We start from the raw sequence: 27,365 nt of genomic DNA, 5'->3' as shown, positions 1-27,365 counted from the left end.
AACTTCTAATGGACTACTTATGTTTTTTTTTTTTTTTTTTTATGCAGTAGCTGAATGCTACACTAGAAAATACTGTAGGGGCATGGGGATGGCAGTGCTGTCTGTATGCTGTGTACTTAGTACTGCAGTGGGAGAATTATTGGACGCTGTGTTAATTCATAGTGGGAGTACACGTGCAAAAGGAATGTTTTTCTCTAAGAAAGCTTACGTTATCCTGGAACAAATACAGCGTTAACACATTTTACACTTTCATACAGATCTTCAGAGTTTTGGTTGTTTGGCTTGGAATTATAAAGCAACTTCACTTTTTTTTCTGTGACTACATTTAATTTACTGTTGCTTGCAAAGAAGAAAACATCTAGTCAACAAAGTTAGCAGAGGAGCTTAACTTTATTCATGCACTTGGATGCCATTCTGACAAGGTCTATAACTTCTCAGACCTTCAGATGAGCATACTGTCTTTATTGCAGGCCAGTAAATTATGAGGGCTGCTTGAAAGTAATGCCTCCTGTTTTACTATGTTGGCCCTTGGCATCAGAGGCACATGTTGGTGGAGCGGCAGTAGAGGTTGAACCTCGCCATCAGTATTTGTTGCTGTGTGACAGATGGCAGCAGAGGGGCAGTCTGACAGAATGGCATTGACGTGCGAGTGCCTATGGAGCAACTGTGTGCCATGGAACTCCTCCAAGCAGTAAAGATTGCACCCACTGACATTCATCGATGCTTGCTGAGTGTTTACGGAGGCCAAACAGTGCATGTGAGCACAGTGAGGCAGTGGGTGGAGTGCTGCAGCAGTGGTGACAACAACAGTGGGTCTGCTCTGATGGTACAGAATTTTATGAGTGCAGCACGCAGACTCTTGTTTGTTGCTGGTGAAAATGCATGGCTATTGGTGTTGAAAGTTAGTGTTTTGTAGCTGGCAATGTGCACTGTCAAATTGTGTTATTGTGCTCTCTGTGTCTGCTGTTGTTTCCATGCACATCAGTGGTGGGCATGACTTTCAGTGACCTACGTAAATATCAGCAGCTAATGAAACTTTATTTTTAAAGAAGGTGTAGTCCAAATTTTTAAGATGTACCGGACAAAGTACAGATCTTCAAACGATCAGGGTTTTTTTTTTTTTTTTTTTGTTAAATTGGAGCTGAGTACGTATCTTTTGTGCAAGTTTTATTGCTCACGAGGATAGGGATTTGCTGATTTTGGAAAAGATTATCTCCCCAGTTCTGTTTATCATCCCCTTGACAATTTCCTTTTGCTAAGAACATAGAAACCCAAAATTTATTGTTTTATTTATCAGTGACTCCTTGGGAAAATGTTTTTGTGTTTGTTTTTTTTTTTAATAAATGCCCCATTTTTACTTGTAGCCTGATACGATCTTCACTTTTTATTGGGAAGTGTTTAAATAGAATAAGAGACTGGCACGATGCACTGATGTGCACACGGTATGAAACTGTAGGTTACTAAAAAATAGTTATTAAAAAATAACTGACTTTTGACTTTCACCAAGATGCACCTTTTTTTCCACTGAATTCTCACCACTTGCAGGAATATCCATCATTTTATTCAGCTGACAAGTACACATCAAATAAAATTCCTTCAGTGGGGATGTGCGTGTTTAACCTACAAGAATGAAAACAGCAATCAAAAGAGATGTTGAGACATTTTTTTTCTTTCTATTTAAGTGGTTTGGAAATCTGGTTACAATGACCTGGTGGAATGATCTGTGGCTTAAGGAGGGCCTGGCATCTTACTTTGAGAACCTGGGAGTGACCTTTGTTGAACCCAAGCTTTCACTGGTAAGTAGCAGCATTTACGGGACTCAGTAAGGTACGGCACCGAAGTTCCAGTATTGGAGGAAGGAAAGGAAGATGCAGGAGACTTGGCTTAATTAAATCGTGGTGTTAGCAGCTTATTCCCCTGGAAATGACTGTCACGTCTCAGCTCTTCCCTTGAGGGTTCTCATCTGCTGGGGGCTGTGGTCATGCCACTCTTACAGCTGGGCAGCTGCGATTCTGCATTGAGAAGGAGCTGAAGAACTGGACTGATGTTTTGCCCCAGGTCTTTCATTTAATAAATCCATCTGTCGCTTCCTGGATTCTGTAGCTGATGGTTTCCCTTCCTGTCTTTCCAGGCTCTTTGTTAGAAAGCTGGACACTTTTACTGGGCAGTGGCTAAGTTAGGACATTTTATTCCACTGGGTCCATGGATGTTTCCTTGTGGATAAGGCAAATGTAGTGCATGTAATGCCAGCTGATTTGACAGTAGGGTGAAACCTCCTTCTTATTCTGACCAAATGGAAATAAGCATAAATCCCATGCTGTATTGCAAAACTGTCTGTTGTTAATCTGTGCAGCAGGAGGATAAATGCTGCTGACAATACCCATCAGTTGAGGTGCACTTGTAGGCACAATGAGAGATATGTCTGCACAGGGTCCTCAGATTCTGAAGGAGGGAGAAGTCCTTTGGCTGGGAAGGTCTGAGACTGCACTTAACCCAGCGAGCTCTTCATTGGGCTCAGATGGAATAGCTAGCATTTGTCTCTTGTCTAATTCACCAAAATACTTCACTGCATGCTCAGTTGTAAACCATTACAAGCATATCAAACAAATTCTGTCAGAAGGATTTTTAGGTGATGGGATATGCTAGCCTCCTCATTTGAACTTCAGCAACTCACTTTGTTCTCTGTATTGCAGTATTTTAGCATCACTGAAAATTACAGAGGCCACTGAATTTTCATTTGGAAATAAGTAATTGTCTCTTTTTACATTTTAATTTACTTATTTAGAAGCTTGCCAATCTAAAAGTCAGAAGGTGCCATTTTATTTATGCCCGTAAAGTAAATTTGAATATGAGATACCAGTTCCATTTGATAAGTCACAGTTAAAAGACTGGGCATGGAAATCCAAAGTAAATTACACAGATGCAAAAGTACAGCTTTTCATGCAGTGTTATGAACCACATACAGTTGCAGCATCACAGAATGGCTGAGGGTAGAAGGGACCCTTGGATCCCACTGGGCTAAGCCCTGCTCAAACAGGAACGTAGAGCAGGGTGCCTAGGAATATGTCCAGGCAGCTTTTGAAGTTCTCCAAGAAGGAAACTCCCCTGAGACTATCTGAGTGACCTGTGTCAGCTCTCGATCACCCTCAAACTAAAGAAGTACTGCCTGGTGTTCAGATAGAGCTTCCTGTGCTCCAGTTTGTGCCCGTTTCCTCTTGTCCTGGCACTAAGCAGACAAAGCCTGGCTCTGTCCTCTTTGCATCCTCCCTTCAGGTAAATACATTCTATGATTGCCTTGAGCCTGTTCTTCTCCAGGCTGAAGAGGCTCTCTCAGCCTCTCCACATAGGAAAGGTTCTCCAGGCCCTTTGTCATCTCCGTGGCCCTTTGTTGGACTTTCTCCAGCAGCTCCATGTCTCTCTGGTACTGGGTAACCTGGATTTGGGCCCCATGCTCCCCATGTGGCCTCAATAGTTCTGAGCAGAGGGGAAGGATTATCTCCCTCTACCTGCTGGCAATGCTTTGCCCAGTACAGCCCAGGACACCTCTGGCCTTCTTTTTAACAAGGACACGTTGCTGGCTCATCTTCAAGTTGATATCCATGAAGACCCCAGGATCCTTTTCTGCAAAAATGCTTTTCAGATGCTTGGCCCCCGGCATTTGCTAGTGCTGTAGGTGCACTCTGCTCCATCATGCCAACCATTAATGAAGATGTTAAGCAGGACTGAACCCCTGAGGCACACCACTGCATGCTGGCTTTCCGCTAGACCTTGGGCTGCTGATCACCCAGTTTCAAAGTGAATCTGGAAAATTAAATGTACTAGCTATTAAAAAAAAAAAGAAAAATTTGTCAATAAATTTGATCCCATTAATTAAAGGCCTTTTGTCCTTCTCTTTGATAAGTGGAAGTGCCAAAAGTGGCCTGCAATGTCTTAAAAATGTATTGGTTTTCTTCACCTACCCAGTATGTCAAATTACATCCAGTCATGGGACAGCTGGGGGACATTAAATCAGCATTTGACAAAAGGAGAGCTTCACTGCCTTATGCACGAGGAGTGGTTTTCTAACCCGTATTTCTTACTGGGTGAGAGACAAAATGCTGCATAGTTAAGTATTGCTATACTCCTTTAGTTTTTAGATTATTGTTTGGGGTGCAGCAGGAGAAATACAGAATTTAGGAGAAAAACGTGGCATGCTAATGACATAGCAACATAGATGACATAGATGTTTTCTGTTTTCAGTGTTTGTTCATTTGGTGTTCAACGCAATTGGCTTTTTCCCTGAGGGTTACAGTGTCATTGCCTTTGTCAGGCCCAAGCCCACTGTCAGCTCAGATTCACAATTTTCACTGCCCAAAGTAGGTAGTGTTACATGTGGAAAATGTTAGGATTTGTTGGAAGGTCCCTTTTACCTCAAGGGGGTGCTAGGGTGGGGGGGAAAAGGATCATTCCTTGTTTATTTCTATTAGTGCTAACTACGTAATACTTGTCCTCTACCTGAGGATTTTCTGTTCAGTTCACTTGGATTTTTTCCTCTTGCAGCATAAATTCTTTTATGATCGCACTGTGCAGCCTGTCTTAAAGCAAGAGAGTGACGTCGATTTTCGATCAGTGTCAGAAAGTGAAGACAAGGTCAACGGATCATTTTCATTAATGTCTCTGTTTGACAACATCACATACAACAAGGTGAAAACATACGGAATTATTCCTGTTTCGTCTATATGCTGAACTAATGTGATACATACTAGATTTGAGACAAACAGAATATCCTTTTTTTGTACTTCAGGGGGCTTCTATTACGTGGATGCTTTCTGGTTTCCTGACTGAGAAGCTGTTTACCAGAGCTGTTAATGTAAGTTTGGAAAAAGGACATCTTCATCTTGATTTATAAGCTTGAAAATAACGAGTGTACGAATTACTGTCTGCCTCGCTGATGTTTTTTCGTTGAACCTTTGTGAATTCTGATGCGTCTGTTTGTTTCCCTGCAGTTGTATCTGAAAGAATTTGCCTTTTCAAACGCTAAACAAGATGATCTGTGGATCCACATACAGTCGGTACTCATTTTATTTCTAGTATTTTGTACTGGTGTTTGGCATAGGTCAAATCTAGGTCACAAAGTATTCGTAGAAGGCTGCAGTGGAACTTGGCTATCCATTTTGCAGCCTTTCCTTCACATGAAATTTGCTTTGCCAGCTCTCTTGTCTCATATCTTCACAGGTGTTTATTTGGCTACTTAGGTCAGTGCAGCCAAGTACAAAGAACAGAGAAATGAAATGGAAAATCAGGGTACAGTGGATTTTTGGGTTCTGTGGATTGCCTTAGCTTACATGAGGTTGCATAGCCTGTGTTTTTCTGGAGCTTAAGTTTTGCCAGATCAAAGTGTGTGATGCTCTGGATTTGGTGGTCAGCAATGTTGATGCATCACAGATCCTGCATGATCTATACCCAGGGCGGCAGCTCAGCATTTCTGACCCTTTGCTGGTTTTGGCAGAAATCTGAATAAGAAAACAGATGCTAATTAAAAAAATCTCATTTCCCTACCCATCTAAGGAAGTCTTCCACCATATCACAGAAAAAAAGTCTTAGGTTAGGAAGAAGAGTTTCACAACTTTAGGTATGGAAGACTGTCTCATCTTCTAAGCCAACACAGACCACTAATTCACGCTAGCTGGGACTCTAGCTCGGTATCTTTTTCAGTGAGTCTTTGCTGTTCAATTTACTCATCACACTATCACTTAAAAATGTGTTGTGTGCTGGCATGTTCATATGAGTAAAACAAACAAATTAAGTCTGTCATAGCCATATAGGCTTGTAAGTATATTAATGCTAAAAAGAGAAATGTTGGCAGTCAGGTTATAAGAATGAGGAATGTCCTGTCCTTACGTCCTATCTCCTGTTTGCTGTCATGATAATAATGTCAGTAATGTTCTCTACACTTTTTTACATTGATTTTGTGCATGATTCAAACATAAAAAAGTATCAAGCAATTGTTTTCTCTGATATGCTAGATTAATTCCTAGAGCGTTGCTGAAGCAGAATCATTAAGTAACTGCTTGTTGTGAATCTTTCTAATTCCTGTTTTTCTCGAAGGTGGTAGATGCACAAGATGAAGTTCAGTTGCCAGCATCTGTAAAAACAATAATGGATTCCTGGACATGCCAAAGTGGATTTCCCATTTTAACATTAAATACAACCACCGGCACAATCAGTCAGGAAAAATTTCTTAATAAAAAGTATGAAAACAGTACGGATTTTTACAAGTATGTTTCACTTATGCCCTTATCATAACTTTATACCCCCGTGTTGTTTTTGCTTTGTTTTGTTCTGTTTTGCAGGAAACTCTTCACAATGTTTTGACCGCCTGATTTCTTAATTTTTTGCTTTGTGGCATGAAGTAAATTCTGTTTAAGACTGGAGTTTGCTGTAGTTTTGCCAGCTGCTTGTTTCTCTGAGGGCTGCTTTCCTTTGCAGTAATGTCATTTCCAGCCACGCGATGGCTTTGTAAGGACAAGCATAGGCTATGAATGGATTGCAAGGCAGGAGTTTTGCCTGGCATTTCTTCATTCTTCATCTTTCAGTTGTTCAGATTGAGGACCTGGCTGAAACATGCAGCAGCTTCTTTCCAGTCAACATTTTCAGTCTTGTTGTCTTGGCAAAGACAATGGGGTTGCGTTAAACCCTTATCTAGATTGCTCCTTTCTCAGAAAGCATTGAGTAGCTGACCTGAAACTGACCGTCAGTGAGAATTGTGGAGTGCCTGGTCCTTTCTAAAGGCATGCTGCATATTTAGATGCCTAAAAACAGTGGTGGAAGGAGCTGTCTCTGGTCACCTGCTTGGGAACTTCATGGCCAGAGTCTGAACTTCTGTAAAATTCAGCTCTAGTCATGAGCACTGGGATATCTGGACAAAGCCTGCAGGATGAGTTCTTACCCAGGGAGGTAGAAGAGAAAGGTAACTGAAAGCAATTTTTCCTGACTGTGGTTCTGTTCATGCAGACAACGAACAGAGATATTCTGATGAGGATTTTGATAGAGTTTCCTTTGCTTCCAAGCACCAGGAAAGGTAGAAAACTGTAGATGAAATTAAATGCTAGATAAAGCTAGATAGTTCAGATAAGGAGTTCCAAGTTACAAATGTTGCTTCCATTACTCTAGTTACAGCAAGACTTAATGCCATGTGAATTTAAGCAAATCCAGGACAAACATTGCAGAATTTTTCATTTTCACGAACAACTTTAGGCTGTCAAAACTCTCATCTGTTTTCTCTGGGAGATTTAGATTCCCTGAGAAAAGAAATAAAAGCTGTTAGAATTACAGTGGTTTTGCTTGCCTGGAGCCATTTTTACCACACACACTTCTAAAAAGGAGCTTTGTGGTTTCCAGAAATAAGATAAAGTGAGGAAATTAAAAAATAAGTGAGGAAAATTAAATTATCTCCTGGAGAAGTAAAGCCAGAGCACAGAGCTACAGTGGTACTTCAGCACATCTAATAAAATCTAGAACAGAACAGTCTGAGTGCTTGTTTAAATCCTGGCTAAAAATCCCTTCCCATCAGTGAACCTATGGGCTGATCCAGCGTAAGTACAACCACCTGATGACATTTTGTGACTCAGAAAGAAGAGAGAGAAGATGGAAATTCTTGTAAGAAACTGATTAGCATCACCAGACTGGGTTTCTTTAAGCATAAGAATTAAGGATATTGCCTTTTTTTTTTCCTTAAGCAATACTTGGATTGTTCCTATTTCTTGGATGAGAAATGGATCATCACAGCCCTTAATGTGGCTTGATAACAGCAGCAGTAAGTAATGTGTTTTTTCATACATGCTAAAACCAAGATGATAAAAAGCCACCTAATGCATCTATGAACTAAACATTGTGTTACTTTTATGTTAAAATAGGCAGATTAACAATTATTTTTCTCTATGTACGAATGCCTGTTACGAATAGATTTCCTTTTGTACACAAATCCAAACTGCAAGCTGCTCATGCTTCTCTATTACTTTTGCTTCAGGAGATCCCACTGACGTTAGCAAGAGTTTGTGAGTACAGTTAGGATCTCAGAGTTTGGCTGTGGTACTTCAGAAAATGATCAAGCTCAACTAGCAGATGTGAGGACTGAAAAAGATTAGAACTAGTTATGTGAAGTGACCCAACTTTGTTAAACACGGAAATCTGTAAGAACAGAAAAGAGTGTTTTCAACACTGTAATTTAACTTGTTTATACAAATTAAAGGCAAAAATAGTCTTAATAACAGAGTCATTCTTAAAGGTTTTAAAGGCTTATAATAAAGAAGTGAGTTTATAGGCGTCTTCCAATCAAATAAAAAATTCAGTTCTTTCTCATAATACTTTCTCATATTGCTTTCCAATAAACAGATGTGTTTTCTGAGGAAAAAAAGAGGCAATCATTAGAATGAGTTAATTATTTTTCTTTGGTAAGTCAGCCCTGAACTCCATCAGACCTTGAATCAATTAAAAGTAGATGAATAGAATGATGTGTCTGTTGGATGCTTAAAAAACTACAACACATTGTGTGCATTTTTTAATCTCTCTGCCCTTTGTTTGCAACTGTCAAGAGCTACTTGCCTTATCTTCTAGGCAAAAGATAACTTAATGACTATTTCACAGTATGTGGACAAATTAAAAAGCAATCAGTGGATGTTCCAGTGAGGTGAAAAATCAGAAAATTTGCAGGAAAGAAGTATTAAGCAGTGATTGCTTGGAAGGACTAGTGTTACATGGTAGGCTTCTATTGTTGAAATAATGGCAATTCCATTTCCTCACCCATCATGTAAATTACTTAAATGAACATCATGTTGCATCTGCATGAAAGAACTAAAAAAAAGTGGAAATTCAGCCATTAGAACACATTCCACTTGTATTTGAGAGCCATGCATGAAACTTCCCAGACACTAGAGTAGTAACTTGCTTTCAAGCAAAGATTAAAAAATAATAGCAATTCTGATTTCATTTTTGACTTTCTGATGTAAAGATAAACCAAATGGTTTCTTACATGGGTACAAGTGTTGAGGGTATTTTTCACTTCACTTACCCTTTTGCCTCAAATTTTGGAATAGTTCCTGCAGTGGCATAGCAATACATCAAAAGGAAACACCTCTAAAGTGCTGTTGTGTATGTGTACTTTTGCTGAAAAGAGCTCCATGGGGGCTAATATGTGTTACTTCTGAGCAACTGAAATTAGGCTGCAAGCCCCAAGCTGGGCTGCTAATGGTAGCCAAGCAAGTTTTTGCATGTCGCTGCTGTGCAGTGCTAAAAGCCTGTCCTATTGTTTTAGGAAGACTAAATAATCTCTGGCAATCTTGAAATGCTTCCCTTCTGCTCTTGTAAGTGTGCTGGTCACTGGCAGGAAAAGACATGATCCCTAGGTGATGCATGTCTATGTAGAAAAGATACAAAATGCTGGCAAAACCGTGCTACGGTGGTAGAACATGTTTTTGCTTGGCCTGGTGGTGGAGACTGGGAATGAGCTGCATCTCTCAGAGCATAGTTTTGCTATTTTAGATGCATCTGAAAGTGATACTGATGATTAGCAGCACACTGAACAAGTATATGGAAAATACTACTAGAGCCATATCCTAGCCACCCAGTCTTTTTAAATGTGTAAGCTAGTTTCTGTCATTTGCCATGTTTTCCTCATTTGGTTTGTGAAAATGACAAAGGATGACTCCAGCTCTGTCAAAACATATTGAAGCTTGAACCTCGTGTTCAGAGAACAGTCTGGACTACTCACCAATATTGATTCACTGTCTTAAGAGGGTTTGCTGTCTTCTTAAACCAGGCTGATCATGCCCAGTTAAAGCAGCATAAGGGTCTGCCTCTGAATAGGCAGCTTAGAGCTTTCAGGAGGCCCTTATAAGAGCTTAGAGCCTCTGGCCCCTTGCAATGCCTTGTGGTCTTTCAGGAGCAAGTAATCAAACAACCACCTAATGTAGGCAGTAGTGAGATGAAATGGGAGTGTGAAAAGCAGCCTTTAGTAAGTAATGTGACTCAACAGGACTATAGGACTTTTATTTACAGTATGTTTTTTTTCAATTGTTTGCCTGTTACATGAACTTAGCTGTTTTGCGTTCACTATACTAATGCTGGTAGACAGTCAGTTCTGCTGGCTGCTGATTGTTGTGTTTTGTAGCAACACTGGAAGTAGCAAGCATGCTGAGGTTGGATGCCTAGGCATGTGGGGGTGTTGTTTCTCACCCAGACTGTTGGTTTTGATATAGCCTTTCTAGCTCTCCCTGCTGCCTGCTAGCCAAAAGGTTGGAGCTGCATGTGTCTTCAGCCACCCCTTTGCTATCTTCAGGGTGCTCAGTTCCTCAGAGGTCAGGTGCTCGTTGAAGTCCTTCTGCTACACGGAGCACCTTCTGGGTACAACCTCAAACTTGCATCTCAGGGGAGCATAAATGCAGGAGAATTTAGCAGCGTGCAGAAAATGAAATACTTTTTCATGTCACTTTACAGAAGTGTTTCCTGAAATGCAACTGTCAGAATCAGAATATGACTGGATTTTGCTAAATGTAAATTTAAGTGGATACTACAGAGTGAACTACGATCAGTTAAACTTGAAAAGATTAGTACACTTGCTTGAAAATGATCCAAAGGTAAGATCATGTATATATTTTTTTTCAAGCTTATAAACAGACTTCTTTCCATGTATTTCTTCTTGCATTTCTTACCAGTAATCACTCTGATGAAAACCTGGAACAACAAGAACTCGTGTTTGTCATGTAAGAATAAATGATCCACTATTGCACAACTAAAGTCAATGGCAGTCTTCCATAGAGGAATAGGAACAGGCCCAAATAGTTTCACACAGGCATGAGTTGAAAAATAACATACAAGAGATGGCATTCTGTCTTCAAAGTTATCTTAATAAGTTGTGGTTCTAGTCTCTTAAATTTCACTTGTAGAATTGTCAGTATGGGTGAGCAACCAAGCTTTATCTGCTATTAGGTAACCATGGAGAGGAGGAATGGGAGGAAGTTTTTATTTCCATCTTTCCTCAAAGCACAATATTTCTGTTAATGGAATGTTAACAAAAGCATCTGATTTGAGGTTTCTGTGTGTTTTGTGATTCTTCTGAAGTTCCAGTCAGTTATATAACACAGGGAAGATTTCATGTCACAGTGTGGGCTGGAGGCAAAGGACACATGGAGCGGCCTATCCAGATGGCCTTGTATGGTGTTGCATAGTATTTAATGCTTCCTAGCCCAAGCCTGAGAGATGGCTCTGGTAATTGCGTTGATTCATTGGATTTGGCAACAAAGCTGTGCAAGTTTAAGCACAGTCTGCCCAGTCTGACCACCCAAATGTGTGCGGTCAGATGACTTCTCAGGAAGGTCAGAACACAAGGCTGATGAGAGCACACAGGGGTGACAAAATGTCTCTAAGGCATATCAGCTTCGTGTCTTCTGAGTTTTTCTTCACAGCAAATCTAAATCAGCACAGACTTGCGGTGTGCCAGCTTGGGGCCACGCTTACTGGTTGGTGGGAAGGGGGGCTAGAGCAGTAGCTGAGCCAAACCAGCATGGAAACAGGGAGGAGGGGAGAAATGACCAGCATGAGCTGTAGGCAGGGACTCACCCCCAGTCCTTTCTTGGTCGTGTAATTTGTGATTCACATGCTCTGCTGTGGACTAACCTGAAACTTCGAAAGGAAAAAACATACCAGAATGATATAACAAAGTGAATATTAGGAAATGTACAATTTCCAGAATTTATTTTTAATTCTAGTCTGTAATAAGAGAGATCCTGAAGTTCCACACAGTGTTCTACAGTTGTATATTTATATATTTTTTATATGTAAGTGCTTCTAAAAGCAATCTCAGCATAAATTACAGGATCAATTTTAGCATGTTTTGTAGAAAATTTTGGCTCACAAAAGATGTTAGGGACTTTGCCTTATGCTTTTTATTACTTTATCACATGCCTTTTTACTACTCTTAATGATGTGTCTAGATCTGTTAACAGCACATTGATGCTTTCTGCAGGCTATTCCTGCTGTCAGCAGGTTCCAGCTGCTAGATGACACTTTTGCATTGGCACAGTAAGTATGTTTTGCATATGTCATAGAAAATGATTAGACTACATGATTGAATTCAACATTCGTACTTCTGCTTCATTCATTCCTAACCCTGTGCACCTCCTAAGAACAACAGATGTTCAACAAAAAGATGGAGGAATACCAGTGTTGGGTAATTTCTTTCAAAATTTCTTTTAGAGTCTATTCCATCTCTTAGCAAATACTTTAAACAGTGGAACTGTTATGAATGCTGTAAGGACTAACCTAAATTTGTTGTAAGGGAAAGTAAATTCTAAATGAAGATAATGAATTTTCCTTAATTTATTCTGGAGAGTCCCTTTCCTTCTCTTGTACGAATGTCTTCTCACAACAGATCTTAAACCTGACATGTAATAAGGAAAGTAACTGAAGAATGGAACTGAGCTGTTGTGTAGACATGCTAGAAGTGTTTCTGTTCTAGAGGAGTGAGGCTTGAATTGGCTTTTTTGGGGAAAGAATGCATTCCATGCTGGCTCCATGATGAGGCATGGAAATGCCACGCTGAAATTGCTAATCCCTAGGGTAGCGTGCATGTGGTTTAAATTCTTTCATTTTTATAATAATGTTTATTCCATAAAAGAATACGTATTAAAAATCTCTTCTTTAGCAATAAAAAGACAAATGTATTATAACTGAAAACACTGTTCGTTTAAGCGAGGCTGATGCATGCTGTAAATTTGCTAGTCCTAATCCTGCAGGTGCTGCCAGAATGCGTACTCCCATGATTACCCATTACTTGACACTACGCTCTTTAAGGTGTGGAGAGTTCAGCTTTTAAATGACACACCATAGTTTGACATTTATTTTAATATTACATTGTTTTTCTGGTTGACTTCCCACCCTGTATCCGTATGTTTTATCATCCATTTCATAAATAAATGGATATTCATGGTAGGTAGTTAATGTGAATAACTGTGCTCAAATATGAGTGGTTTTTGTCTTCAAATAGGTCTCGATATACTGAGATTGAAGCTGCACTTGAACTGACAAAGTACCTTGCTAAAGAAGATGAACTCTTCATATGGAATATGGTATTGGTATACCTAGTGCCTGACAATTGGGAAAGTACTCTGAAAAACTATGAAATATATCCACTTTTGAAGGTATCATCTTCTTTTGTTAGCCAGCAAAGATACTAGTCCATTTTAATAAAAATGACTAAAATGAGTGCTTTCTAAATTCTCATGAAAGAATGAATATGGTGGGTAATAGTTCATGTAAATGCATTTGCATGATTTTGCCAACTTCTTTTTTCGATAGGAGGTTTACACAAACTAGTCAATGATAAATATCATCACATTGTGAACAGTTCTTACTGTAAAGCAGAACTTTATTTGCGTTATCACTATTAACCTTGATTTTAGTTCTTTTTGCAAAACAAGTTCAGGAAAAGCTATATGGAGAGAAAGTAGGAGCTGTCTTGTGATACTACATGAGATTCTTGTATCCCATATTCAAGATACCTGAGATTATATTTTCTTTTTTTTCTTTTTTTTTTTACTTCTATTTCACACTTTTGTTTATAGTGCAATCACAAAGCAGTAATTCTCTTAAGTTCTTCGTATAGGTATGTTCGAAATGCATGAAAAGAATTTTTTTTCTATTGAGAACTTGTTTTTTTCTGTCTTGTTCTCTGAGAAGGAGCATCTGTGTTCTTTCGTAATGAGCTCAGAGGTGTTAACAATGTGAAATAAGTAATTTCTCCATTTGAACAGCACAAGTGCATTGAATTTTATGTTATTTTATATGCTTCATTTTAATGTTCTTTACTGTAAAGAAATTAGTAGAGGTGAATTTTTAGGATAAATCTAAGTAAAGAAAAACACAGTATAATAAACACTTGCATTTAAATGAAAATAATTTTTCTTTCCCTTTTTTAAAAGAAATACCTTTTAAAGAGAATGTTGCCAATATACCATTATTATGCAGGTTTTATTCATCAAAATGTTGATGCTTTGGAAGATGACTATTTTGCTCAGTAAGTATTCTGCTTTTCTCAAAAGTTTGGTCTGGCATAATTGATACGATGTAGTTTGCCTTTGCAAATTTAAATGCAAGATATATGAAAATGGTCTACTTAATTTGAGTGTAACTGTTGTTCTTACTGATTTACAAATGTGTGTTACTTATGATGATACTTACAATGAAAATGCAGTTTGTGAGGATTGTTTGGGATTCTGTCAGTGTACTTAGTGAGCGTAAGAGATGATCCTTTAATAATCTGAGTGGTAGCTCTTGTTTATTGGAGAACAGGTGCAACAAGATGCTGCTCCTTGGGGAAAATCCCATAGCAATGAGCTTTAGATGTGCTTTATGCATCAATCACTAGATCTTTAAAATAATTCATTTTGTAAAGCCACAGTCAGAATGACTGAGACTATGTGTGGCCAGAGCAACAGCACTATAAAATGTGAAGAAACCTAGTAAGAATTACAGTATGTCAGTAGCCTCACTGATATCCGTGAATGTTGATGTCAGGAGCCCGTTTTTGGTGACTTAATTTTTTTACTTCTTTAAAACTCAAGTGCTTCTGGTAGAGATTCTCCTGAGTAAACAGCATTATATGCAGAAACTGTGATCAAGCACAGTTTGAGTACTCCAAATGTGGAATACACATCCTTTATTCTTGCTATTTTGGCTTTCCTTCAAGAACGTATTTGGGAAAACTTTTTGCAACAGCATGCTGGCTGGGTCTCCAAGACTGCTTGGATCTGTCATCTGAACTGTATGCTAAGTGGATGGACAACCCTGAGTACAAGTAAGAACTAGAATGCGCTCTGAGAGGTGTGCATGTGCAAGGGATGTGGGAGGTTGATGGGCTTATACAAGGGGGAGGCAGAATAAGGGCTCTATACACTGCTCATTCTCCCCAGACCTACAGTATTTAAGCAAAGCAACAACCAAATGACAAAATAAGAAAAGTGAATGCAAAGTTCTGTGTCTTGCACAAATCTCAGCTTTGTGTTGATTTCATAATTACTGCCTTTTGCATAGACTTTGCAGGCTGAAGGATGCAGATTTTTTCCATGAAGACCAATATCTGCTTAACCACATAGCAGATGAAACTCAGATTAAGACTAATTGTCCAATCCCTTTGCCACAGTTCTGCCTTGGGTGCATCACATGTATTGATTCAAATTCTGGGCTTCTCTAAGTAGTACAGACTGAAGCAATGTTGGCATGATATCATCATCTGCCCATGGTGAACTCCTCACATCATTCTTCATGTTCTGTGTTCGTATGAACAGGGGCTGGGAAGGGCTGTCAGTTCTCATGCTGATCCTGGAACCTAGTGGCTAGGTTTCTGGTCTGTGAGAATGAAATCTGTGCCTTACCAGCATCAGATTTTCTATGTTAGAGTATTGCATTGTTAAAGGAATCTTACAATGTATTGAAATTCTCATTCTTTTCCTCCCTGTTGTTTTTTTTTTTTTTCCTATGCAATAGTCATATAGTATTGGCACTGGTGAGTGAATATTTAAAGTTATTATTTTTGTTTGTTACAGTTGCAAAAAGGTTAATGTTGTGGCTGTTACTCCTACCTCTGATATGTGACTGGCTAAGTGAACAGAACTTGTGTTTATATTTTGGTAGTAGTGATTTAGTAATAAAGAAAATTTAAAATACTGTACTTTGGAGATAAAGCAAAAAATTTAAGTAGGCTGAACACAGACTGGTATGTTTCAGAGAGGATTTTCTTACTATCCCACTCATGCTGCACTCAAAGGTAGCAATGCTATGTAGAATTCTAAGACTATTGCAAAAAATATTTCCTTCATTAAGAGTATTCAAAATTATTTATTCCTGGTGGGATTCTATGCACCTTACCTGAGTTCATGAGCTGAGAAGTCTGAAATATTAGCTGATCTCCTTTTGAATTAAATGAAGATAAATTTTGCTGTCCTTCCTGACACTGAGAAAAGTTTGAAGATGCTTTACAGTATCGAATTTCAAGTGTCTGTAAGTATAGAGGAAAAAAAACACAGTATTTTTATTAAGTGAAAGAAATGAATCACATTGTAATGAAAAAATACCACATACAAGATAAACATTTTCTTAAGTTTCAAATCAAAAATCACAGTTCCTTTTCAGTTAAAGAGGAGGTTTTGCATACACTGGGTAGAAGAGGAAAAGGACACAGCAAACTTCACATAAAGATCCCTTTAGATAGTCTTATGTTCTCCATTTTGAGAGCAGAACTCCTAATAGCATATGACAACTGCTTCATCCCAGGTGAGCACCAGCTGCGTTACCATACCTAGTGGGATTCTCAAATATATGGAAGGCAGTGGTGCTTCTTCCTTTCAGATAGGGTGATCATCTTTCAGCTGAACATTTCCAACCAGTTTGACTTCCCAGAACATCACTGGATTTGGTATGGTGTATTATTTTCACTTTTGTGAAAATAATGGCTCAAGAGCCATGATTCCCATCCAGTTTCTCAGTTTAGCTCTTTTTTTTTTTTTTTGCTTATAGGAGTGAAATGGAGCTGTCTAAATGAGTGTATTCTCAGTGGGTTTACTAGCTCATCTTTCTCTTTTGAAAAAAAGAAATGAGTCTAGAGGGAGGGATAGTGGTGCTGTACATTTCAGTTACTTCCTAAAGGTAACTGTGAACTGTCTTTGCCCTCAAAGGTTACGAAGTCATCACATCACCTCTGCATTGACTCTGGGAAAATGGTATAGGCTAATGCACCATTCTTTTCAGGAGTTTTTTTTGCATCTTCCCAAAGGTTCACAAATGAGAGAATCCTGGTTCTCAAACCACATGAGTACTCCCAAGACAAAAAAAAAAAAAAACAAAACCCCAAAACATGAAATTAATAAGCTCAACACCTCAGTTAACATAACCCCAAGCTCTGTATTTCCTCTGGGCCACAATGGACTTGCTCTGCGAACAGTACAACATAGACCACGTCAGGGCTACCATAACTGTCACCAGCCATTAGACCAGTATCCCATAGTGTGCTGCCTGTACAGCCTGCCTTCATTGCTCAACATCAAAGCTGCAGCCAAAAGATACGTAGACTTCTATACTCAGTAACCAGTGTCTTCTTGAAGCTATTAGAACTATAAAAAATAGCCATATTTTAGGCATGACAGCTTTTCATAAGGCATCTTGAAAGGATTAGTTATACTAACTGCATACCCTACACAGCGCATATCTGTCTACGGTTGCTTCTTTCTTCAAGATTATGAAATGTTTTTTAACAAAATCGCTTGACTTTGTAACTCAAATAAGATTTGTCCTAGAAGATTTCCTTGCAGAAATATCTCTTACCTTGACATTACCACTCAGGTTCCGCCAGCATTGTTGTTGGTGGGAAATTCCCTATGCTCCAGCACATACCCAAATAAATAAATCCAAATTATTTCTTTGTAATTTTATATTTGTAAATTTTACATCTATATAAAACATTCCAACACTTTCTATTATTATGGCAGTGAAATCAGGGTGGTAACCCACTTTTTACATGGGTAGATATTAATAGTATAAGGGGGAGTGGTTTTGACCAAGAAGAAGTGAGTTCTAGATTAAATGTCAGGGGGAAATTCTTCACTGAGAGGGTGTTGAGGCCCTGGAATAGGCTGCCCAGAGAAGTTGTGGGTACACTGTCCCTGGAGGAGTTCAAGGCCAGATTGGATGGGGCTCTGGGCAGCCTGATCTATGGGGTGGCAATCCTGCCCATGGCAGGGGGGTTGGAGCTAGATGATCTCTGAGGTCCCTTCCAACCCAAGCCATTCTGTGAGTCCATGAAATCTCCAACATCCAACAGGACAGTTAAAGTCTCTGCTGCTTACTTTTTCCACTTCTTAACAAGTGATGTCTCTTTTGGTCCTTGGAAGCAGAGAAATTGCTTCTGATAAAGTCTTTGCAAAACCAGACGAAGCATAATTTGGGAATGCCAGTAATCATATATAGGAAAAAATTCACCAGTTCAAGGTGTGACATAACAGTTCCGTTACAATCTGTCATCCAAAACTCCTACTGGACTATTATAGTTTCTAAGGTTTATAAATTACTTTTTTCTCCATTTTCCTTTGTATATTTCTGTCCTTTAGTCTTCCATCTGACTAGTATTTTCTCTGGTATTGACCCCATTCTCTCCAGAATGGTCTAGTGAAACCAGGAATTTTTCTCAAATTATATTTAAATTTGAAGAAAGGCTTCTGTGATCAGAGGCTTGACTGCTGTCATATCTTCTGATGTAAGATAGCTTTTACACCCTTACTTTTTGCTATGCAGATTAACAGTATGCTATGGAGAAGCTAAATATTTGTTTTGTAGCATTGAGGTCCATTATACTGCTACAGGGAATTTATCCAACATACCATTAATTTGAACTATTTTCAGATAGTAGATAAACTGCTAATACTAGAAATTGTTGATCTGTTTTAATGTTAGTGGCGTGTCATTGCTGCAGGAGAAACTTTCTGTTCAGCCTTTGCACATGAAGTGGTGTATATTACATTGACAGTGCTTGCACTGATTTTGTGTTATGAAATGCACTGCCATGTTGGGGAGAGTAAGTAATAGAAGGGTGCTTGTTGCATGGAGAAATGTCACTTTACCTTTTGTTTGTGTTGCCTTTGTCTTTCTTACTGGATGTATTCACTGAAGAAATTCTTGTCTGGGCTGATGCTTATATGCAGCCGCAACCTCCTTAATGGTGTGATCGCTATACTGGGCTGTGATGTGCAAGAGTGGCATTGATTGCCTGTACACAAACTGGCTTGACCCAACTGTTTTTAAAGAATTTTTTTTTTTGCCTTAAAACTGCATGTTTTGATCATGTTTAAATCGTAATCAAAATTGGCAGTTTTATTTAGATTGCTATTTTGTATTCTTTGTGGAAAGCTATTTTGTGCTATTGTGGATTCTTCAACTGAAACATTTTTTTTCCAGTTATGCATTAATAGTTTGTTATGAATTTATAACAATGCAGTACCTTCTAACTATATTTTGCTTCACAGAATTCCATCTTTAATTAGAAGGACGGCCTGTTGCTATGGTGTTGCAGTGGGAAGTGATAAAGAGTGGAATTTTGCATGGGAAATGTATAAACGTAACGACTCCACAAAGGAAGATAAAGACATCCTCCTCTCTGCCATGAGCTGTGCCAAAGAATCATGGTTACTTCACAGGTGCCCTTGATTGAAGCATGTCTCTGGGGGTACTGCACCATACAAACATGTCAGAGGTTTGCCTGCCACAGAACCACACATCTGATATACCAGTGGTAGAATCTTATGAAGAAAATATGATAAACAGTGCAAACATGCATTATCCTTTTGCTGGTATAACATCTCAGATGTCGTTAATGACTGAGAAAAGGACTTCCTGACCTGGTAACTAGCGTGTCACATCTACCACTGCCAGTGGACCTGTCAATATAATTCCCTTTTTGAACTGAAAGTATACCTTCAACTGTTATAGCAAACTGGCAACAGAACTTCTAATTGCATGTTGTATGAAAATACGTTTCCTTTAGGTTTGTTTCCTGTCATTTTCTTCAACTTTAAATCCACTGGCTGCCCTTAGTCTCTGCATTGTAAGAAACAGTAGTTATCGTAATTCTCCTTGATATTTTTCCCCACTACTTACGATTTTATATTGTCTTCCCAAGCAAAAATCTCGTAGCCTATATACCCTCTGTGCACAAGTCAGATCACCCATTCGTAGGTGAAGGACAAAAATGTAAATAGACTTATTAGTAAGCTGTTCATTCTTTGAAGTACAGACTGACAAGGAGAAATCATATTTAAATTTCCAGTTTGGAATATCATATTTATTATCTTTCATGGACATCCACACAAGATCTTTTCACTTTATCAGCAAAAAAGATACTGAAGATTAGTTCTCTATTTTATCATCTCCGCGTTACCTGAAGAATATCTCTGAGGACAGAAGTTTGCCAGTGATAGTCTAAAGAATGATGATCCAGCCGTTGGTATAAACACAGTGGGTCTAATGCTCTGAAAGTAGTAGAGTTGTTTCTCCTGTGATGGTTGAGTAGGCAGAACAGATAAGGCTGAGAACACAGTCAGTTGGACTGAGCAGGGATGTCTGAATAGAACTATGCTGATTTTCCACCTAACCTGTGGTCCTTTGGTGACTTTGTCATTGACACAGGCTAGCACTGGTCCCTGTGAAGCTGTAAGTTATACCAAAAGAAGACAGGAGTTCAGGAAGTTGTGATGACCTCCTTCCTCCGCATGCTGTAGTTGTAGACAAGATAATCTCTTTTTCTAAACTTCAACCTGAAAGTCTTTTAGGCTGAGAAATGCTAAGCTGTGTTGTCCTCAGTATAGTTCATCCATTTGGTTAAGTATGCTGATGGCATGCAAATGGCAGAAACCCAGCTCATCTGCTCTACCAACAAAGAGACTGTAAAGTTATACAACAACAGGAGTGTTATTTATTTACTTTTTCAAGATAGTCAGACATCAACTCTCATTGATGACAGTGTCAGGTAGTTAAATGTTTATAAAATCATGACTTAGCCTACTTGAGAGCACCTTAGATGCCTTATTATTGAAATGGAACCTCTCTACACAGCAGCGTATCTCACTTCTAGCTCACTGTCCAGGCTCTGTCTGTTTGGAATTTTTCTCCAGAATCTTGGGAGCAGTTTCCCTTTCCATGTGGTTGTCTGATCAGAGGGGTTGTCCTGAGTCTTTCTGTAAGATATACAAAAAAGGCAAATATCTCCATTTGTTGTGCTGCACACTCATTTTACTGAGAAGTGGCGAGCCAGTGCACAAGAACAGGGAATTTCACCAACATAAGAACAAAATACAAGCTGAGTACACAGCTCTGAACGACTCCAACTTTGGTATAGCTATCAACATTCCTGTATTTGGGGAGACAGAGATTTTCCTGAACTGATATATAGTTCCAGATTACGTCTGTTAAACAGCAAGTAATATTAACTTTTTTTTTTTTTAACAGATCCTTGCGCTGTGGACTCAGTGATACACAATTTTCTTCCAATTGTACTTCAGCCATCGTTGAATATGTAGCGTCTAAGGACATTGGGCACCGCATAGCGTGGGAATTTGTTACAGAAAATTGGTCACTTTTAAGTGAAAGGTATGGTAACCCACCTGTTACGATTTCTTTTTATTTCTGTGTTTCTTTTGCTCCAGGTGCAAATTTTCATTCCAGAGACAACGTAGTTTGTAATGATTGATGCAGTTCCCTAAGTACACAGACCATGGTTATCATTAGAGCTTAATGTCAGAGAAGAGTTCATGTCAGTTACAGAATTCTTTGAAATTAGTCTGCTTGTGACTGCTCAGTGTTAAACTTTCTGGAAAGTCTAATGCTTACTTACATACTTAAGTGGGGAGCTTTCCCAAAAATCCCGGTTATGAGATAATGAAAGATAAAAATCTGGCTCTCAGAGTATGCATAAGGTGTCCTTTGTGACAAGTGGTGTGGGGAATTAGTAATCATGATGTAAGAGAAGGTATTTCTTATGTATTTGTATGACAGCTGCCATGCAAAATATAGTTTCCCGCTTTTTGCTGTCCAGGCAGCTTTTCACATCAAACAGAACGAACTTTCAGGACAGAAATAAACTTGTCCTTTTACTCATTTGGAAAAGGAGAAGAGTGCATGGGTGTGATGGCTGGCTCTCACAGCACAAGTGTTCATTTGATATTGAATGATAGAATGGCAGCAGACCAGTGCAGCTGCATTTAATGGGTTTTAGTGTAATTATATACACTTGCTATCAATATAATTAAGCTTGAGCAGAACATGAGCAATCTAAGCACAAGCAAAAGGAAAAGGGAAAAGCCGCTTGCCATGTAGGCATGGCACAATACCGTTAGCAATTACTCTTACCTGCACATAAGCAACAATTAGGAAAGACGTCAAAATCTCTTTTTCTCCATCTCAACATTGAGTGTCTGGAAGAGTAAGTGACAACTCCCCCTAGTTGATGTCAGGGCATTCTGTTTATGGGATTGAGACTCCATGCCAATTGTGTGATTAAAAGAATGATGGAAGATATGTCTTTAACATGGGAGCCTAAGAAAGAAGTTAGGGTAGTTTGGGTAACTGATGATTGGTAAATATTACAGCCTTTCAATGTCTCTGAGGAGAACATTGTTTAGACTATCATATTTTCATTCTCATGTTCCTTTGTATAAGCTGGTCATGGGGACACATTATGCAAGTGTTCTCATTGACCCATGGTTTCCCTGTGGTCAGGAGCATCCTGCGTATGCACTGGCCCTGTAGACAAATGGCTTCAGGAACAGTAAAAGGAGAAAGTGATGATGGAAACTGGAAGCCAGGAGAATGAGTTGGAATTTTAAAACTGAACAGACTTGAAGTAAAGTGCTGGAATAGGAACAATTACATCCACGCTGCAAACATATCATTGGACTTCACAGATAAAACCATCATTGACTTGAGTTTTGTCCATGTTTTTTATCCTGGTTGCCTGTAATATAGTGTGAGGCAGTATAGCATTCCTGTAGGCAACTGGTGAATCTTTCTAGTTCTTGGAAGACATTCAGCCAAACAGTTCCACAAGCAAGAGAAAAACACATTGCTTGGAAACCCCCTGAAAATGGAAAACCCATATGCTCTAGAAATGGGTTCATCCACTAGTGTTTCATAAGCATGGGTGAAAAATGCAAAAGTAAGGTCCTAACCTCTTTTCCAAAGGCAGCTCATACTCTCTTTGTAGAGATGGTTGGTTGAAGCATACAGATTTTCAAGAGATGTGAGGACTGCTAATACTATTAATCCCTCTTTTAAGTCCTAATCCATCTCTAGCCCATCTGCCTTGATGGAGGTGAATTGTATGTGAGCTTGGGCTATCTGTAAGTGTCTTTAATGTCTGTTCAAAGACTCCTTCTGTCCTTGGCAGAGATGAAAACAAGCATGGCTGTGATATCCATGCATTCCTGCTGTCCCTGATGATGGAGGAATGCCTCAGGAACTATTGGTGACACCAAAACCAAGACTTGGGAGCACTGAAATGTTTAGCTCTATTCCAAGCTCTAGTAAAGGCAAGTTGTAGCAGGTTAATGTCAAACCAGCTTGTTCCTTTACAGAGCTTTTAAGTGTTCCATACTGTTGAGAAATATGCTGAGGAACTGACACAACATTTTCAGACTGAAAGAACAGTTTGGATGTTAGCTTTATACACTGTCCTCAGGACACTAACAGAAACGCCAAGATTTTAGAATTATTACTGCTTATCATTTCTATATGGGTGTGGCTTTATGGGCTCATAAATGTTATCTTTTTCAGTCAAGAATTCATTATAGCTGAGAAGAAATAGTAGAACATCAGGAATGAAACTGAGGGGCAATTGGTCTGTTTAATTCTGCTCAAATGTCTAAACTGAACTTTAACAATACTCTCCTTTTTAAGGGGCAGGGAGTATATGATGGAAAACTTCCACTTAATTGGTATTTCCAGTGTGATAAATGATTAATAAGTAGTTGGAGTATTATTAAATGAGATGAAGTCTAGTATTTTTCTAACATGCTGATGGAAGGACCTTTATCTCAATTTTACAGGTATGGGAAGCAATTATTACATACCGTACTAAAAATCATGGGAAGATTTGTCAATACAGATGTACAGATCCAAGAGGTAAATGAGAAAAGAGATTAGTTGCAATTTTTCTGCCAGTTTGTAAATACTGCTTTTAAGATCTTTCTTAAAGAAATTCAGGGAATGTATTGCACAGGGATGTTAAGCTTAAACTCTTAAAAAAAAAATACCTCCTCATCTGAGAAATAAGTGTACAAATGGGCACCTGCAGCTCTGCAGTCTGTGTGTGCAGACGGTTATTAAGCATGACATTAAAATGAGCCTTTGTGCAGGGATGGACATTGTCCTGCTCTGTGTGGTTGCAGCACAGGAGGTTGCCTGCCTACATGCTGAACAGAAGGCCTGCACATGTGGGGTGCAGTTCTTTCTCTTTGGCTTCATGGCAGCCCAGATAAGTCCATGGACAATAGATTCTAAGAGGGCTCCTGCTCATCTGGAAAAACAGAATGGATGGGTTTGGGGATTCCTGATGAAGGATGGAAGTCTGTGGCAGGTGGCTATAACCTCTCTTTAGTTTATTCATCACAGTAAGACTTCCAAATGTTAGTACCTGTGACAAATGCATTACTGTCACTGCTTGCTCCACTCTCTTTTCTTGTTCCTTCCAGTTCAAGTCTCCCTAGATTATTTCCCAGAATATTCTTTATCTTCTCTCTGAGCTGTCACTCAGCTTTTGTACTCTCTGAATTGCATAGATCTCTAAGTAGTATCTGTCACTGTAAGAAAAAAAATGTTTCCCTTTTTCAGCCATTGATGAATGCATCAGCAAACAACAGAGAATGGATGGTTAATTAAGAAAACAATTCAGAGATCTAGCTCCTAAAATAAAATAAATCTCTACTGAACATGCATAAACTAGAAGCTTTTCATCTTTTATTCTTCAGGAAAAAATTTTGCTATCCTGTGATGGCCAAAGCTGTAGTCCAGTGTCAGCCTTTCAGTTAGCTTTCATTGTAACAGAATCCCAATATTATCATTGCTGCTTCATTTTCCTCTTTAAAGTCTATCTCTAGAGGTAACCTTCCCCATTATGTCCACAGAAAAGTTAATTAAAGGTTGCTGGACGTCTGTCTCGTTCCTCTCATTGTACATTCCTCCACACCATCTGTGTATGTTTCTTTGCTGTTCTTCCGTCCTCTCTTGTCTTCTGCTCTTCAGATTGATGGGAGAAACTTCTTGCTCTGTAACTGTAGAAGAGGCAGCTCAAGAGGATTCTGCTACCCAACTAGTCATAGACACTGTGTGGTACCACTAGTACTAATGAAGCTGGCTGCAATTTGAAGGATTTTTACAGAGATGATGGCGAAAGGGCACATTCCTGGAGTGTAAGGAGCTTTCCCATCCAGTATAAATCAGTATGCTTGCTCCCATCCACTCTTTTTATGTTCTTCTGTGTAAAACATCTGTCAGATATACAGCTGTCTCCTCAAAGTGAAATAACATCAACTAACCTCACGCATTTGTTTATTCAGCTGCAGGTTTTCTATAATAATACACTAGAAGAGGATGAGAGAGAAGTTGCTACTCTACTACTGGAGATTTCAAAAACTGAAAATGTGGAAAGGAAAGAACTACTAACTAGAATTGCTGATTGGCTAGATAAAAATATACATGACTGATTTGGGAAAATAATTTTCAGTATGATTTAGAGTGTGATTCAGTAGCATTTTGATACTCATTTTAAGATGTATTTAAAGATAGACCAAATTTTTATGATGCCTGAGAATATCTTCCCAAGTGGAAATTCAGTCTAAACCAATTCACAAAGAATAGAAAGATTCTGATTTCAGATCAGAAATAAGATATACGTAGGTTGCTCCGAAAGTAATACCTCATATTTAGTACCATGGAAACTACAGCAGATACAAAAGAGCACGTTAACACCATTTGATAGAGCAAACTCTCAGCTATAAAACGTTATCTTTCAACCTAGTCACCACATTAGCTGTGCACTGTCACCAGTGATGAATAAAAGCCAGCATGCTGTATTCATAAAAACCTGCACCGGCAGAGGAGACCAACTGTTTCACAGCTGCTACGATGGCATCATTGCTAGGAAAATGTTGCCCATGCAGTCTGTCGTTCATCAGCCCAAACGGATGTACGTCAGTCGGAACCAAATCCGGACTATAAAGTGGGTGCAGTAGGACAGTCCAGGCAAGATTGGCAATGTGTTCCATGATCCTTAAACTGGTATGTGGCCTGGCATTACTGTATTGGAAGAGAAAGGTTGTCTTCTTCCTTGGCCTGACTCTGTAAGTTGAGCCTTCAGCTTAGTTGGCATTGCGATGTAGAGGTCAGAGTTGATGGTTTGTGTGGGTTCCAGGAAATCCAGAAGGATCACTCCTTTCCTATCACAAAGGACAGCGCACATCACTTTACCTACTGAGGCCTGCACCCTGAACTTTCTCTTAGATGGCAAATTCACATGTCACCACTCCATGGACTGCTGTTTAGACTCCAGGTTGTAGCAGTCACACTACATCTTGTCACTGGTAATGATGCGATTCAGAAAACTGTCAGCTTCAGCCGTGTTTTGTTTCCATAGATCCTGAAAAACTTGTATATAGTGTTTTTTCTTTTCCTGTGTGTGCATTTGTGGGACCCACTTGGTTTGTGGTATTCCAACATGGCCACCATGACTTCCAAAGCATCGAAGCCAATGTTCAGCCTTGTTCACAATTCCCTGGTCATAATCTGCTCACTTGCATGGATGAGCTGATTGAGACACTCTTCATTTTGTGGTGTGACAGTTGTGCATGCCCATGTGGCACATGGCTTGTCTTTCACATCCCTGTCACCACTGCTGAAATGTGCCACTCAGCACCTCACTGTGCTGACATTCACTGTTTGGTCTCCGTAAGCATTCAGCATTGATGAATGTCAGTGGGTACAATTTTTTCCTCATGGAGGACTTTGCTGACACACCCTTTCTTCACACACACATGCACATCAGATGTCATTCTGCCAGGCTGCCCCTCTGCTGCCATCTGTCACACGCCAATAACATGTAATACTGGAGGGAGGGGTCAGCCTCTACTGCCATACCACCAATGTCTGCCTCTGACGTCATGGTCCAACATAATAAAATAGGAGGCATTATTTTCAGAGCAGCTGTCATAGATTTTCATATTATATCTAAATTAACATCCTACTGAATAAGTTGTTCATAGGGATGTGTTGCTAATAATAACCTAATGCACAGATACAGTCCTAAATTCTTTTTTATTTTTTCCCTGAATCTCAAAATAAAGGGTGTGGTTCAAGTTTTTGGCAAAAAACAATGAGGAAGAGGGAAAACTTTTATATTCTGTTTTGCTTATGATCTGTACTGTGGCCCTGAGTAGGTCATTTAATCTGTCAGTCTCCATTTCTATGTCTGTAAAGTGGATGGGGGATAATAAATGCAATGAAACATAAACTTGTGAATGGCTTCAGATCTGTGGAGAGGAATGAACTAAAGAAACACTGAATTTTAATTATAGTAAAAATTGCTTTAACTTTAAAACGTCTGTAAAGGTTTGTACTTAATGTGTCTACATTTACATTTATGTTTTATGAGGAATGTGCTTGTGAAGAGACCCTCCCAGCTGTCTCCATTACCATGTGTTAATCCCCAGGATAGTCTTGGGGGGTCTGTTAACTGGTTTTTTTTTGAAAGGAATTGATCTAGGAGATGATTGGCTCTTGGGATGCCACTAATAGACCCC

At 39.1% G+C, this 27,365-nt stretch overlaps 1 protein-coding gene across 1 annotated transcript in view; it reads left to right on the top strand.

The window, feature by feature from the left end:
* LVRN (laeverin) overlaps nt 1-27,200 on the top strand; it is a 36,783-nt gene extending 9,583 nt beyond the window's left edge. The window contains exons 6-20 of the mRNA XM_021381421.1: nt 1,683-1,796; nt 4,540-4,683; nt 4,784-4,849; nt 4,986-5,051; nt 6,088-6,257; nt 7,719-7,795; nt 10,474-10,613; nt 12,002-12,057; nt 13,022-13,175; nt 13,956-14,050; nt 14,723-14,830; nt 19,047-19,217; nt 21,025-21,165; nt 23,619-23,694; nt 25,128-27,200. Of these exons, the coding sequence (XP_021237096.1) occupies nt 1,683-1,796; nt 4,540-4,683; nt 4,784-4,849; nt 4,986-5,051; nt 6,088-6,257; nt 7,719-7,795; nt 10,474-10,613; nt 12,002-12,057; nt 13,022-13,175; nt 13,956-14,050; nt 14,723-14,830; nt 19,047-19,217; nt 21,025-21,165; nt 23,619-23,694; nt 25,128-25,274 (1,725 nt within the window). The 3' untranslated portion in view covers nt 25,275-27,200. The remainder of the gene's footprint in view (nt 1-1,682; nt 1,797-4,539; nt 4,684-4,783; nt 4,850-4,985; nt 5,052-6,087; nt 6,258-7,718; nt 7,796-10,473; nt 10,614-12,001; nt 12,058-13,021; nt 13,176-13,955; nt 14,051-14,722; nt 14,831-19,046; nt 19,218-21,024; nt 21,166-23,618; nt 23,695-25,127) is intronic.

The sequence above is a fragment of the Numida meleagris genome, chromosome Z (assembly GCF_002078875.1).
Source record: "Numida meleagris isolate 19003 breed g44 Domestic line chromosome Z, NumMel1.0, whole genome shotgun sequence".
Lineage (NCBI taxonomy): Eukaryota > Metazoa > Chordata > Aves > Galliformes > Numididae > Numida > Numida meleagris.
Note: the sequence above shows the minus strand (reverse complement) of the source record. Positions and strands in the feature narration are given on the sequence as shown.